This window comes from Lygodium microphyllum, chromosome 8 (genome assembly GCF_053477565.2).
Source record: "Lygodium microphyllum isolate KBCC chromosome 8, Lygodium_microphyllum_v1.1.10, whole genome shotgun sequence".
Lineage (NCBI taxonomy): Eukaryota > Viridiplantae > Streptophyta > Polypodiopsida > Schizaeales > Lygodiaceae > Lygodium > Lygodium microphyllum.
The window spans coordinates 116,414,494-116,429,240 of NC_141142.1; the positions used below are offsets into that span (position 1 = coordinate 116,414,494).

The window sequence follows — 14,747 nt, forward strand, 5'->3', positions numbered from 1 at the left end:
GTGTGTGTGCGTGTGTGCGTGTGTCTGTGTGTGCAAATATTTTTGTAATAAAGATTTGCAATGCCCCACTCAAGACAAGATGGCAACATGTACTCCATTGAAGCTCTTCTGCTAATTTGAAGCTGTAGATACATCAAGACAATAAGCATCTTTTGGAGCTTCAAACAATAGATAATGACATCAGGGACGGATCCTCAACAAGGTCCAATTTTCTTCAACCAACACATACCTAACTTTGATATCTAGTGATCATATACTTAAAATTGCTTCATCAATAAGGATAGGTTCTTCTTCAACAACAGCTTCATCAATAACACAATAATGTGCTTCCAATGTCCATGCTTAGTCTCTCATATTTGTTGTATGCACCTTGATGCACTATCCCTCTTATGATCTAGGTTTACTACTCTCAATTAACATTTCGATCTCTTCTCCTTCCATTTCAATTTTGAAAGGTTGCTTGTTGAGTTGTACAATACTATTTCTACGCCAAAAACGAGGGGGGAAAAAAAGAGAGAGAAAAGAAAGAGAAATGAAAACAAAAAGAGATATGCACAAACATGCACTGCATCGCACGCAATGGTCCTCATGTTGGATGTGTCCGATGATCTTGGTCAGTCAGCTTGGTCTCTAGCCCCCTAGCCCTTTTCCCATTTTCCCCAAGAGGCAATGAATAACTCAAAGCTTCAACAAAGTAGAGTGAACATAAGCAAATTAATAAGTTTTGAAGGGAAGGATGCCACATGTTACCTTGCTCATGTCCATGATATAGATGTGTGTGTGTGTATGGCATGGGTAATAGGGTGATATAGACGATGTTAGTGTAGTAGAGAGAGAGAGAGAGAGAGAGAGAGAGAGAGAGAGAGAGAGAGAGAGAGAGAGAGAGAGAGAGAGAGAGAGAGAGAGAGAGAGAGAGAGAGAGAGAGAGAGAGAGTGCGCGCGCGCGCGTGTGTGTGTGTCTTAAGCTTGACACATTTATCAAGCACACATCTTTAATAGATATACTTATGAGTTTTTAAAACTTAGCAAAATACTTAATCAACACTAAGGAGCGTCAACCTAGTTGGTTGGGAGTGCATGTGAGGTGTTGGGGATCAAAGGTTCAAAACCTGGAGTTGGGCGGTTCTATGGTGCTTTACGCTTCAGAGGTTGCTTTGCCTTCATGTTAGTTGTCGGAGATCAAAGGTTGAAAACCTAGAGTTGGGTGGTTCTATCGAGCTTTACCCCTCCAAGAGGACGCTCTAACTTCGGGTGAAAAAAGTGGGTGTTATTCCCATCAAGAAGGGTTATCGTAAAGTAGAAACACCTTGTGTTAAAAAAAAAAAACTCAATCGGTATGGCTTGAGAGTATTCATTTGCTTGATAGGCCTAGCTCATGACTCATGAACCTTTTAAGGTTGGTGAGGTCTAGTGACACTCCATATATTATAATCGATAAGATAACAAGGATAGGCGACGTTGTTAGTGACAATGGTCGATAACAAGAAAAGCAGGTATTATAGTATATAATGAAAAAACTCGAGGCTTACTCGTTTGACACCTCCTTCCTCGTCGGACTTTGTTGTTCCTCCTGGCCGATGTTCCCCTTTCAATCTGCAGGCTTCCATAGCCTGCAGGATCGCCCCCCTTCTTGACGACACGTCGAGCCCTCGCGAAACGCAGGACGAATGAGACGGATTGCAACACAGTAAATCCCTAAAAATCCATCTCGCACGCAGAGATAATGTCGCAGATCCTGAGCTCCGTTGCAAGCCGAAAGCGCTGATCCTTCCCTCTTAGGAGAAGGAAACGCTACAAAACAGAAAACACAGTTTCAGCCATCGATCAATTCGATCCAGTGCAAGGACATACGACGAAAAAAAAGGTTCACCATGGCTTCCTCTTCCCCCAGCGGACCTACCTTCTCCCTCGACGTGAGTAGCGAAGGTGCTACTTCTCTGCGGAATACTGTCATGAAGAAGCTGTCGGAATTTATGGGAAGCTACACCGACGATGTGCTGGCGGTAGGTGTACTAATTCTCCTATTTCTGCCAGAGATTTTTTGATGATCGTCAATCCTGCAACATGCAGCACAAATGCAAGCTATTTATGGTATTTGAACTAAGCATGAATGTGTTTTGACAACAATGGACCTTCGGATCTGATGACAATGGAGTGACGTGCCGCAATGGGTGTTCTCCTTATATAAAATCTAGCATGCTATAGGAATTGGGCTTCATTGTGAGTCAAAAGTCAAGATAGTCTGAGAGAGAGAGAGAGAGAGAGAGAGAGAGAGAGAGAGAGAGAGAGAGAGAGAACATCTATTGAAGGCCAAATTGGCCTATGAGACATTCCCTCAGGCACCCTCCTATGCACAGTCAGTAGTCCCCTTATTGGACTGTGGTGTGTGACACCTCCTTCCTTCCAAGATCTGGCTTACTGCTCTGTTTTCGTTCTAGGCTACAAGCTGTACCTGTGTCTCATAGGTGGAGTATTACTATGCAGCCACATTGTCATCGATGATGACATGTCCATGTCTATACATTGCTTTCTTCCCTTGCATCTGTTGTTTCCTTATGTTCTTCCTCCACCATTGTTCCCTACACAATTGACATTATGTATGAATACACCCCTTATGACAACTTGCCAATGTCGGAAACACATATCATTCTACATTAGCTATCGGAGTACTATGCTAAAGGCAGGATGCCTACAATGTATATTAAGTCCTTTCAAGCACTTGAAGGCCATGAGACCCCATTGGGCAATAAGTCTCCCTAAAAAGCGATGCAACCAACTACGGAGTGTGAAGATATGCTAGGGTTTGCATTGAGGAAACACAAAATGTTCAACTACAATTGAAACACAAAGACACTTGATGTGCAAAACTCAAACCGTAAATGCAAAATGCAAAACTCAAAAGTCAAAATGCAAAAAACACAAACACAAGTAGAGAAAAAAGAGAACTCTAAACTGAATGGTTCAATGTAGTAAATGAATGTAAGAGTGTACAAAATGCTCAAGGGTAGAGTAGTAGAGTGTCGGAGTGTGACGTCCACGGGAGACAGATCCCAAGTGCTATAACCACTAGTTGGAGTGCTGGAGGAGAGGAAATTGCAAAATGTTGATGCCGAAGGCAGTAGAGGAAACAAATGCTAGCAGAGGGAGCAATGGAGAAGGCTGGTGGAGCCCATATTGCTAAATGTAAATATCAAGGAGTTGCTAGATGAAGAATACTTGTGCCCTGGGTAGATGGAGGGCAAACACAAGTTAACACAAGGTGTTCAAGGGTTGGCAATGGTAGATAGTGTCTAAGTGCAGCTGATGGAGGGTAGATTGGAGTTGGCAATGGTAGTGGAGGTTCCAATGCAGCCAATGGAGGAACGCTAGGCAGTAGGCGGCAACAAGAAAGTAGTCACCAGGCAACTGGAGGAGTAGACGGAGGGATGGTAGGAGTCGTGTATACAAGGGTGAGAAAGGTGCACAAAGGATAGCGTTGAATGGTGGGCAACTTGTCTATTTATAGATATGGAGGCATTCTCCCAAATTAGGGTTTTGTATGTGAGACTCGGACTCTCTAGAACCAATCCTTGTTTAATGAAACTTTGGGTAAGTTGCTATTTTGGGGCTGTTTTAAAGAGCTAATCAAGATGTAATAAATTTTTAGCTCAATAGCTTCTTGTTGGCCCAAAATTGGAACCAAGAAGGGACTCCAAGAAAAGCCCAAGCCCATTGTTACCCCAGGGCATTCCTTCTCAAAGCAGTCAGGGCATTGGACAAAGGGTGCATGTCGGCTTTCCAATGGCCTAGCAAGATTACAAAGGCGATGGTTATCTTATCAAGGGAGTCCAAATAGTCACCCTAGAGAGGATAGGGCATCGAACAAAGGGTACTTGTCGGTTGTCCAATGGCCTACTAAGTTTCAATTTTTTTGGTGGTGGTCGAAGAATAAATATGGTTTATGGTCTTTCAAGTAATTGTGCCCCATGGGGAGAATGAAAAATGATGGTTAGATCCAACATATCACAAAACAAACAAGCTAACCCAACCACTCGATTGTGTCGATGACGAGGAAAAGGTGATGAAAGAGTAAGGTGGCGAAGAACCGTTGGAGACATCTCAAGATTTGCCTAGGTGTGCTTTGTGCAATGAGATGCATAAAGTAGTGTGCTACATGATGAGAATGTGCACCCAACTATTTGGTATGGAGCTGTATGGAGTGCATGTGTGACTAGTAGGCTATGGTGGATGGAACTCCGGGGGGGGAAGAGAGAGAGAGAGAGAGAGAGAGAGAGAGAGAGAGAATGCTATAAGCTGTACTCTGACATAGAAATTGCAATAGATCTCAAGAAAGTGCTTGAAGAGGGGATTCTTAATAGCAAGTCGAAATTCACACTTGGGAAATTCTTGGTATTGCTTGCCAGAGAGGGAGATACTTCATGTTGGTATGTACATATGTCAACTTGGTTTGAGCTACATGGCTTTAGCAACTTCCATCTATGATAGTGTCCCTAAATACACTCTACTTGCAAGTAACCTAGAGTAGGAATCTTGTTCAAATGTTGCAAGGAAACAATGGCTTTCCTAAAAATCCTCATATTTGCATCTTGGGTCTCTCTCTATGAGCCAAGCTACTATCCTCAAAGCAAAGCCATACTCTTTGATGTGTAAGTCTTGCCAAGTTCTCTACCACAAGGGGCTTCTAAGTCCTTTGATGTGACCAGGTCACACTGTCTCGAAACAAACTACTAAGGAAATGCTTTCATTTTGTGTAGCATATGATCTAACAGCCTACCGTGCCCACCTTGAGTGTCAACTACTATGTTATGCTTGGTGGTTCAATCAGTTTCATAGCCCTATATCTCTAGAGGGGGCTCTTACTACCACTGGAAAGCAAACTCCAAACCAAACTGGCTAGGGCTATTGGAAAATCATGAGATTGTGCAAGGCCATATTGTGGCAACACAAGGAGCTCACACCTATACACACACTTTTACACACAATAATGTGTGTTCACACACGAGGATAAATAAATCTAACAAATCCCCCTTCGGGTCATGGGTGACTGAACCGGTGACGCGAAACACACAAAGAAAATGAAAATGGGAAGGTCTCACCTCAAAGAGGGGTAGTGTCTAGTCTTGTACAATGATTCTGGAGCAGGAGATGTAAGTGAGGGAGGTGCAACATGAGGATGACATGGTCTATTGAGAAGCTTAGGGACCCGAAGTAAGACATGGTTGAGAGGTACGTCTACATGTCTCAAAGATTGATCAAAAGTGAGCATGGCTTAGAGGCACTAGACACATGACTAGAGGCCAAATACATAGGTATAGTTGTCGGGTTCAACTTGGAGGTCATATGCAAAGTGGTTAGAGTCTCTCCTGAAATATAACACCTTAGCGAATCAAAAGGAATACAATTTGTTTTGGATTAAAATATGGGTAGAGGACGCCATACAATTATTTAATAAGTGATGGGAGGGTCTTAGTACATGCGTGAGCATGGCTAGTGTCTAATCCCAACCACATTTTTATATTTTTTTTTTTTTGATTTTTACTTTAAAAATTTATCGCGATAAAAATCCCTCCTTGATGTTGATATCTGGGATATCACGATTAGTGTTGATTACTTGCGAGTGTGTCGCCAAGCATTGAATGCCCGGCGAGTCATTTTTTGCACTTGATGTTGAATGTGAGGGCTTGGATGGTCTTGAGTGTGTTGCTAGAGGCTCCAATTTGATGCAGATAGGGCGCCAATGTGAAAAGCCGCAAAGTTTGGAGAAGAAATTTTGAGAAATTTCCAATGGAATTGAAATTTCCAAATTGGGTGTGAACTGCCCCTTTTAAAAAAAGTTTAACACTTTAATTGATTAAGGTTCACACTCAAAATGATATTCATTCCTTAGATTTGGTGATGATTGATAGGGCAGTGTATGGATCACAATGCATCAAGTGGTCAATGCGATGGGATGGGCCATGTGGGACAGGTTGTCACGCAAGGTTTTTGGTGCACAATGGATTCGATGGTTAGATGATGTGATTCGTGAGACTGGTGAAATGAACAAGTGATAGACTTGTGAGCTTGTGGATTGGAAACATGGCGCTGGGCAGCCAGCAGGTGTGGCGCACAGCAGATTGTGATGAGAGGCTGCAATGGCAGGATGCACAAGCTGATGATGTGTTGGGGCTGCTGTGAGGGCAGACAAGTGTGCAGGTTGTAGAAATCAACGTTTCATAGCAGGGCTTACAACACAGTGATGGGCAGCACTTCTCCCCCTCTTCTTCTTCTTCTTCTTATTCTTGTACTTCTCCCTGTTGCTGCTGTATTATGAACAGCAGGCCATGAAATGCATTTGCAGACTGCTTTGTCACTGCACATGGACAGATCAGTTCCACCGCTTTGATACCACTGTTGGGTATGGAGCTCGTGTGTGACCAGCAGGTTATGGGGATGGAATTCCATTTTGAGAGAGAGAGAGAGAGAGAGAGAGAGAGAGAGAGAGAGAGCTCTCGCACGTACACAAAGTGAACGAAATAGATTGGTAATGATAGATGAGATATGTGGAAGACAAGTGCCAAAACCTGTAGGATATCATGAAAGGATAGGAATCCCCTCTCAACCTTGGATGTTGATGTTGAAGGAGGAAGAGGGGCCTTATATCGGTCTTCATGTGGTGCCAATAACCATGAAGATGAAGATGAGGATGAAGCACCTCAACTGGAAGGGCAAGGTGGAAGTCATTGCTATGGTAGCATCAAGAGAGATGGGGGGGGGGGCGAGGGGGCGGCCAATGTCGAAGACAAGTGCCAAAACCTGTAGGATATCATGAAAGGATAGGAATCCCCTCTCAACCTTGGATGTTGATGTTGAAGGAGGAAGAGGGGCCTTATATCGGTCTTCATGTGGTGCCAATAACCATGAAGATGAAGATGAGGATGAAGCACCTCAACTGGAAGGGCAAGGTAGAAGTCATTGCTATGGTAGCATCAAGAGAGATGTTGCATGATCTGCCTTAGGAGGAGAAGCGTCCATGTTGGTAGAAGAGCAAATCTCCTAGGAAGAGATTAGAATTTGCAAAATAAAGGTTAGTAGTGAGAGGCTCTAAAGAAGAACATAAAGCAAAGCAAATTGAAAAAACAATGCAATGTGTGTGTGTGTGTGTGTGAATGAGTGAGTGCAATGGAAGATTGAAGGAGAGATTAAGGCTATTGCGAATCTCCGTTAGTAGGTTGATGCCAATAAATGTGTAATGAGGTGGAGAGGTAGTTCTAGATGAAGGTGTAGGGGATGACTTAGGAATGGATGCAAAGAGTGCGATGGGTGGGAAGCTAGCAGACCAATGAGCTAATTCTTTAGGAGTACTCAAAGATATCGACTGCTAAGGCTGTTTGTGGGCCACATTTCCAATATCCGTTGGGTTAGATGGAGCAGATGGGGCAATGGTGGAAGGTGTAGCCCCACTGGACTGTCTAGTAGGATTGGAAGTAGTTGCAGTGGTTTGCTACGGTGTAGGAGGAAGATCCTGAGCCTTAGTACACACTCCTCGTCCACATGGCATCTTTGGCAGTACGTGCAAAACCTATTTTTCTTAGGGAGTTGTTGCTAGATGGGTTTTGTTTCTTTGGTTTCGTTGGAGGAAGGGATGTCTTCCGTGTTTTGACTTGCCTTTGTATCTTCTGAATTCTTGCCATCGTTGGGTTTCCCTTGTGAAGACAAGGCAACCAAACTCTCTCTGAATAAGTTTATATGGAGGACTTTTTGTGGACTTGATCATGTAGTGTTCCGTAATGTAAGAACTAACTCTCAAAACTCATAGAAGGTCGACAATCAGAGCTATGAGATAATGTGATAAATGAAGTGGAAATATTTTTTGACAACTTACTAAAAAAGAATGTAACCTGATTGTCATCTGACTTTAGAGAGCTAGTAGTGGCAAACTCAGTGAGTAATTGCCGATTTTCGCCAACTTGACTTTTTGATCATTCCCTTTCTTAATGGAAACTTCTTGAAGCTTAAAATCGAGATTGATACACCGAGTGCGATCTCGTGCCACATAGTGATCAATGAGATGACTCTAATATTCAGATGGGAGGGAGAAATGCTGTAACTGAGAGTGAAACTTAGGAAGCAATCCCTACATTAAGTCAACATTAGCTGTGGTGTTTTGGGCTCTCCATTGATGGATGTGCTTAGGGTGAGCTAATCAAGGGTCTGGCATAGACTCTAGACCAATGACGAGGTCCCAAAGTCCTTGGACCTTGAGATTAAGCACTTGTTGCGTGAAGTTTGACCAACTCATGAAATTCAACCGGTTAAAATGAGTCTTATCCGTTAAGGCATTCTTGGCTGTTGCAACATGAGTGGGAGTGCTCTAGAAGGGAAACAGTGGGTAGGATGGGGGAGTGGAGTACACTTAGGAATTAATCCTAGAGTGCCCACCATGCATGTAGGAAGTATGCAAAGTGGATCCAAGGTGGGAATGGACTGATGAGGCAATGGCATGGTGACTGCATGAGTAGCCCATGGAGGAGAGAGAGGAACACGTGGAGCAGAAGATGGAAATCCCTGCATAGGAGTGGCCCATGGAGTATGTGACAGTGCATCATAAGCATAGGATGTGAATTCTTGTGTCTAGAAGTTTGATAAGTGGGGAGCTGAGTGATGGGGGTAGTGAGTGCCCATCACTGCCGTCCCAAGGTGAAAAGAAGAGCTTACTTGTGAGAATGTGGAAGACACAGTGCTAAAGGGTGGCATTCCTCTAATGATGTATTGGGGTGCAAAGAGGTACCGAAGTGGGTATAGGTAGAAGTGTTGAAATATGCCTCTCTAATAGACTCATGTGAATTCTCCTCTAGTTGGTGGAAAAAGAGGGAGATGTATTTAGACTCTTTAAGAGTAGTTGGACACATGCGATCATGACATCATTGATGTTGTAAGCAACCCACTTGTCTTAGCCTATATAAGTAGCTCATTCTCATTGTAAAAAACAACTCTTTGATTAATCAACATGAATACATTTCTACTTTGCAGCTAGCTTATGTCTTACTCTCTCTTCTTTTCTCTCCACATATACATTCTTTCTCACACACAATGCAATCCTTTTCTAACTTGAACATGGTCCCAACATTTTCATTATCAACCTTATTCTTAATGAAAAACCAAGCATATTGAAAGGTAATTTTCCACGACATTAGAAATGCAACACTTGATACAACATGGACACATTCCCTTTTCAATTTTACATTCAAAATATGGGAGTTATCCTTATACTGAATAGTGATCACTTTTTTGTTCATCACCAATCTTTGGTGCATCTTTAGGTTGCGGTGGCTGTCCTTTTTGGGAGAATTTAATCTCGCAAACTGCGGATTTGGGCCAATTGAGCAAAGACGTTGGCTGTTGCCTTCAATCAAGCCTTAGAGTGATCATCATATTCTTCACTTCCTTGTTGGTCACCCACATCATGTGGCCTAGAAGAACCTACTTCTTGGTCAACAACCTCATTTTCTCCTTGCTGTCCATACTCTAAGCCTCTTTTAAGATTAGAATGAGATGCATCATCACTAGTTGGTCCCATCTCACTGTAAGAAGATATTCTTACTGTAACTGCTAAGCTGAACACAATTCCAACACTAGAGCAAAGCTTTTGACCTTCAATTAGGTCCCTCGGGACCACCAAGTCAAGAGAATTGATGATATCCCAGCAATGGACCCATGAAACCAGCCTTCCTCCATGAAGAGGGTGATAAAAACGTGATTAATCAATAATAATCACAAGCATATAACAACATAAACTGAAATGCACAATTTACCACTTAATCTTGGTTAATGGATAGCTTATTGGCCCCAAAAAGTGGTGCTTCTTGTGGTATTTCTTTATCTCTTATCACGAATGAATGAAGTATATTGAGACTCTTCAATCTCCTCCACTGATCCTAGTGTCTCTTGCTGTCATAGATGACCAACGACCCTTCAAACCAATTTGCCCCTTGGTTTGATTGGGGATTGGCCTTCAATTGTTTTCTTTGGGTGACAAATCCAGCCCCAAATGTTTGCTAGCTGAATGACCACTTGAGCCTCTTGAAATTACCCCAATTTCAGTGATTGAAATTGAAGTTTGTAGGCCTTCAATTTTTGGGTATATTTTTTGAGGTGGTTGTCAAACCCTAAGTTCTATTGCATGGAAATTGTTAGGGAAGGATGAGAAGTGGTTGGAGGATGAGAGAGAATGCTGAGGAGAGAGAAATTTCAGAGTTTCATTGTGAGAAAAGATTAAAATCTGCTACTGCCCTACCATGCGAAGCTGATCCATTGCAGCCCAGTCCCAACAGGGACTCCAAAATGCTGTCGCTTGTTCTAGGGAGTGCCAAAAAATGTTGGCATGCTACAGCTTTTGCCTTTGGCACCAATGGATATCTCAAGGTCCCAGGTCTCACATTGTGAAATAATTGACCTACACTTCACATGAGCAAGTCACATTCGCACATTTGATTAACTTTTAATTAAATGCTAAACAAAGCATGAAAATTTCATGCCTTCGTCAGATGCAGCAATGGAAGCGTGTGAATTTGTTGTAATAGACTTCACAAACACAAGAAAGAGGAGAAACATTGTGAAGAAAGAACATTGCAAAAAAACTTAGAAGATAGATGCTTGGGTAATGGAATCCCTATACCAAGAAAAGAGACAATATAGAACCAATAGTGAGTCATTGGCTGTGTGGGCACTAACACCACTCCCTCTCTTGAACAAGGCCTACATGTGATGGTGTATACTGAATTGACTAGAGGAGAGAGTGCTTGGTTTATACATAGGCCCTTATCATGAATTGGTCGGCCAACAATCTTGCACCATAAAAATAAAGTCGGTTAGTATAGGAAATGCTAGTTGGCCATAAATTGGTTCAATAATCTAGCGCTGACATCATATCTAGTACACAATCCACGAGTACAATATAGACTCACACATGAAGCAACAATATTCGCTAATAGGTTTGTGTGAGATACATTAGTGACATGTAACCAAGTCACAATGGTTGAGACACCTTCCTCTTGGAGAGCTACATTGGAGGCCGACATTATTGCCTCTACAGGAGCACAACACATCATCGTCACCACCTACTAATCTTTCTTTTACTAACCAAACCCACCTCTTCTTCGCCTTATATTCCTTCACAAGGTGCATCTTAATTAGGGCACTTAGCTGACGGGACTAATCACCTCTATGTTCAGAAAAGACGATCTACTTAGGATACAATTAAATGTCCTAAGTCTTCACAATGGAGTTTGGTGGCAAATTTGTACAAGCCATTTTTTTGTGATCTTGCTCATGTCTATATTGCTCCTCCTATTATACAAGAACCAATTGTAAATCACTGTGGAGATCCAAATTGATAATAGTATGGATATGAAGAAAACTCTATGATTAGAGATGCTCCAAAAGGAAATCCTTTATCTTTTATTTCATTTGAGTACAAGTTTGGTGTTTCACTCTCACATTTCTTGCCATTCCCTCTCACTTTCCTTGCACATTTATATCCCTTTACATTAAATTTAGGACCCTAATTTAGACCAACTATAGGGTATCCAATCTTAATACATAGTCATTGATGCATATTTAGACTTTAGGCCATCATTACACTCTCAGAGGTGTACCGCTTTGCACCTTGGTGCTTTGTTGTGAGAATTCCATCTACACATTGTGGGAAATCCCCCTAGGCAACACATTGTATCATCCTCTGTGGTTGCTTAAAAGCACAAACCTCCTTGTGCTGATGACTCACCCCTTTCATTGAAGGAATCAAGGAGTAGAAAGGAATTTAGATCCAATTTCAACCTCTATGGTTGATCCAAAAGACAGGTGAAGATCTGATACCGATGATTAGTCTCCTTCATTGAAGGGAAAAGAAAGTGGTAAAGTCAAAACATCACAAAGACCCCTTTGGCATTACTTACTTGGAAAGAATAGGTTTTGTGCATTTTGCCAGAAACTTGGCCATGTAGATGACAAGTGTGCCAATGGTATTACACCCATATCTAAAATTATACCATTCATAGCTAAGGGCATTCTACCTACATGAAAGCTGAATTCCATATTGATTCCAAAATCAACCTTAGCCCCTTTTGGTGGTGATAGTATCACTCCATGAAGGTTAAGAGGGAACCTTCCTCAGGGAGGTAGCGTAGTAGGGAACCTTCCTCAGGGAGGTAGCGTAGTTTCTCCAACCCCTAATATCCATGTTCAATAGTGGCTGACTGGGGTGGTGGATTTTGGATCTCCACCTCAATCACTATCCTATGACCGATTTGACTGGTTTTGAAACTGTCCTTTGGAAGCCAAAGGGCAGTAAACCACATTTTAGCAAATACTTAATTTAGCTTATTAGTAAATTTAGCAAGAAAACTCCATACACAACTGGATCTAGAGTGCTCCTACACCACACATTGACACTTGTTGGCCCCAAAGCTTGACGTCCCTTTCAATATTTATTTAGATCATTGAAATATACTCGAAATTGGTTACAAATGACTGTATTTCGGTGATTTATTCCAACATAATAGATCCATGGGTGCACAATGGCCTTAACATCTTTATTGTTGGCCTCCAACTAGTTGTAGAGTGCTCAAAATTGCAAATTTACACTTTGGCTTGCCAAACTGGTGCAATGGTCACCATGCCACATTCGATAGAACATCATCAAAAGAAAGTGAAGCAGACTCATATCAATGGGATCGAGTGGCCTCACTCACCAGTAGTGTCATTGGGAAAAGGAGTAGACAAAGTAGCGAAAGTAGAGAGAGTGAAGCTAATGCTACAGTAGGGAGTACTGAACTCCCCTTTGATTGGGATTTAGAGTCGAATTTTGAATTGCGCCAATTATTTAAGGATTTGAACTTGCATCAAGGTTGTCTCTCTTCGGAACTTGTAGACTTGGATATATGTATAGATGAGGCTCAATTGACCCATCTTACCACCCTCTCACACTTCCTCTCAGGCACTTGAGAGTCATGAGGGATGACCTGGACTAGAAAGCAGTGGAGAAAGGGTCTACCAAGCTCTTTTCTTGGTCTGAAGAAGTGGACTTATTCCATGCCTTGGTTTCCTCTTGGCTAGAGGATCAAAGTCAGAGTTTGAGGAAGAGGTTGACTCGTTAGAGGAGTCCGCATCTCACTTTTTCTTCTTCTTCCGTGAGGCTAGTAACTTATTGTAGTTCTTTTGCAAGTGTCCTTTCTTACCACAGTGATAACATTGGGCCTTCGACTTCTTCTTGTCACTCATCTGAGAAGTTGTAAAGGCCTAACTGGAATCTCCATAATGAGACGGAATCCTTCCTTGTAAACGGAAAGATGCCTCATGCTTAAGTAGCATTGAGGATATATGGGTAAACTCATAGATGCAGATGATATTTGTGCCTGCAAAGCATTGGCCATTCCATTAAACTCCTAAGGGAGCTTGTAGAGTACTGTTCCCACTAGATGTGCCTCTGGAAGGATAGACTGCATGTGTCGAAGCTGGTCTTGTACGTGTGTAACACGAAGCAAAAAGGACTGAATGGTGTCCTTCGGCTCAAACTTCATCTGCTGAAGCTGTCCATAAAGGGTCATTGCACGCATGGTGGAAGGTGCCTGGTACAACATTTGAAGCGTCGACCATACTTTGGAAGATGTCTTGTAGGAGGTAATGGCCAGTAGGACTTTGTTAGAAACATGGTTGTTAGGTACAAAATGTACGATACAATAAAACATGGTTGTTAGATACGAAAGGTATGATATAATAAAATACGGTACTAAATGGTACCTTATGATTTTATAAAGTACGATACAATATTCGTATGACTTTTTTTTAAAATTTTCTTAAATAAAAACTATAAATGATAAGACACATTTTTAAAGTGAAAATAGACTTTAGCAATGCCATTACAAAATAAGATCAACGATCATACATGATACGATTGTCATAGGAGTCAGGAGTTGAACGAGTCATGATGGGACCATGCCTTGCTAGCAAATATTTCAACTCAACTATTGCAACTCGAACTCCTCACCCACGAGCACGCTGACTGCAAATGTCAAGAGTGTCTATTGCTACGAGCTCTCTAAAGAGCTCTGCAAAGATCTATTGCTCCTCATCAACCTCTTGGTGTACACTTGGAAGAGTGTTGCCTTGAATGTCTCAACATTCACCTATACAATGCATGTAAGATTATAAATACTAAATTGTTAAGTATAAAATTGAAAATAATAAATCTAAATTTGACTAAACCAAAATGATAAGTATTTACCTGCTTTGGATTATCCATGGTAATCATGGCCTTCATCATGCACAAGTTATTGCGGTAATAGACTAGTTGCTCTAACTATCGTGTGCTAAGCCAATTGCAAATCTTCGTGTGAATGAGAATAGACACTTCAATTTCTCTCACATGCACTTGAAGAGCAATCCTGAGCAAAGATTCTCATGGCCAAGGGTTGAATAGTTTGCAATGCATATCCAAAATTCTGCCATCAAAATAGAGGCTTCACAAGTGACTTTTTTCTCTTACAAGTGGTAGAAGCAAAAGCCACATGCCCTCTTTGATCTACACAACATCTAAGCTCCCTAGAATTGTGTTGTGGTTATCCATGGGGACCACATGAGTGAGATATGGAAGCTAGTCAGAACGTAGCTCTCTATCATCCATGACTGCTAGAGACTTGTAGGCCGAATGTAATAGTGTTGCAAACCTAGGGATAGGCTTACGCATCCATGCCCATATCTTCTCTACT

At 41.9% G+C, this 14,747-nt stretch overlaps 1 protein-coding gene across 2 annotated transcripts in view; it reads left to right on the forward strand.

Annotated features, from left to right (window-relative positions):
• The first annotated feature begins 1,512 nt into the window (after window positions 1-1,512).
• The window catches only part of LOC148032772 (uncharacterized), a 115,683-nt gene continuing 102,448 nt past the window's right edge, over window positions 1,513-14,747 (forward strand). For both annotated transcript variants that reach the window (XM_087683439.1, XM_087683440.1), the window contains exon 1: window positions 1,513-2,003. In XM_087683439.1, coding sequence (XP_087539565.1) covers window positions 1,872-2,003 — 132 coding nt within the window. In that variant the 5' untranslated portion in view covers window positions 1,513-1,871. The remainder of the gene's footprint in view (window positions 2,004-14,747) is intronic.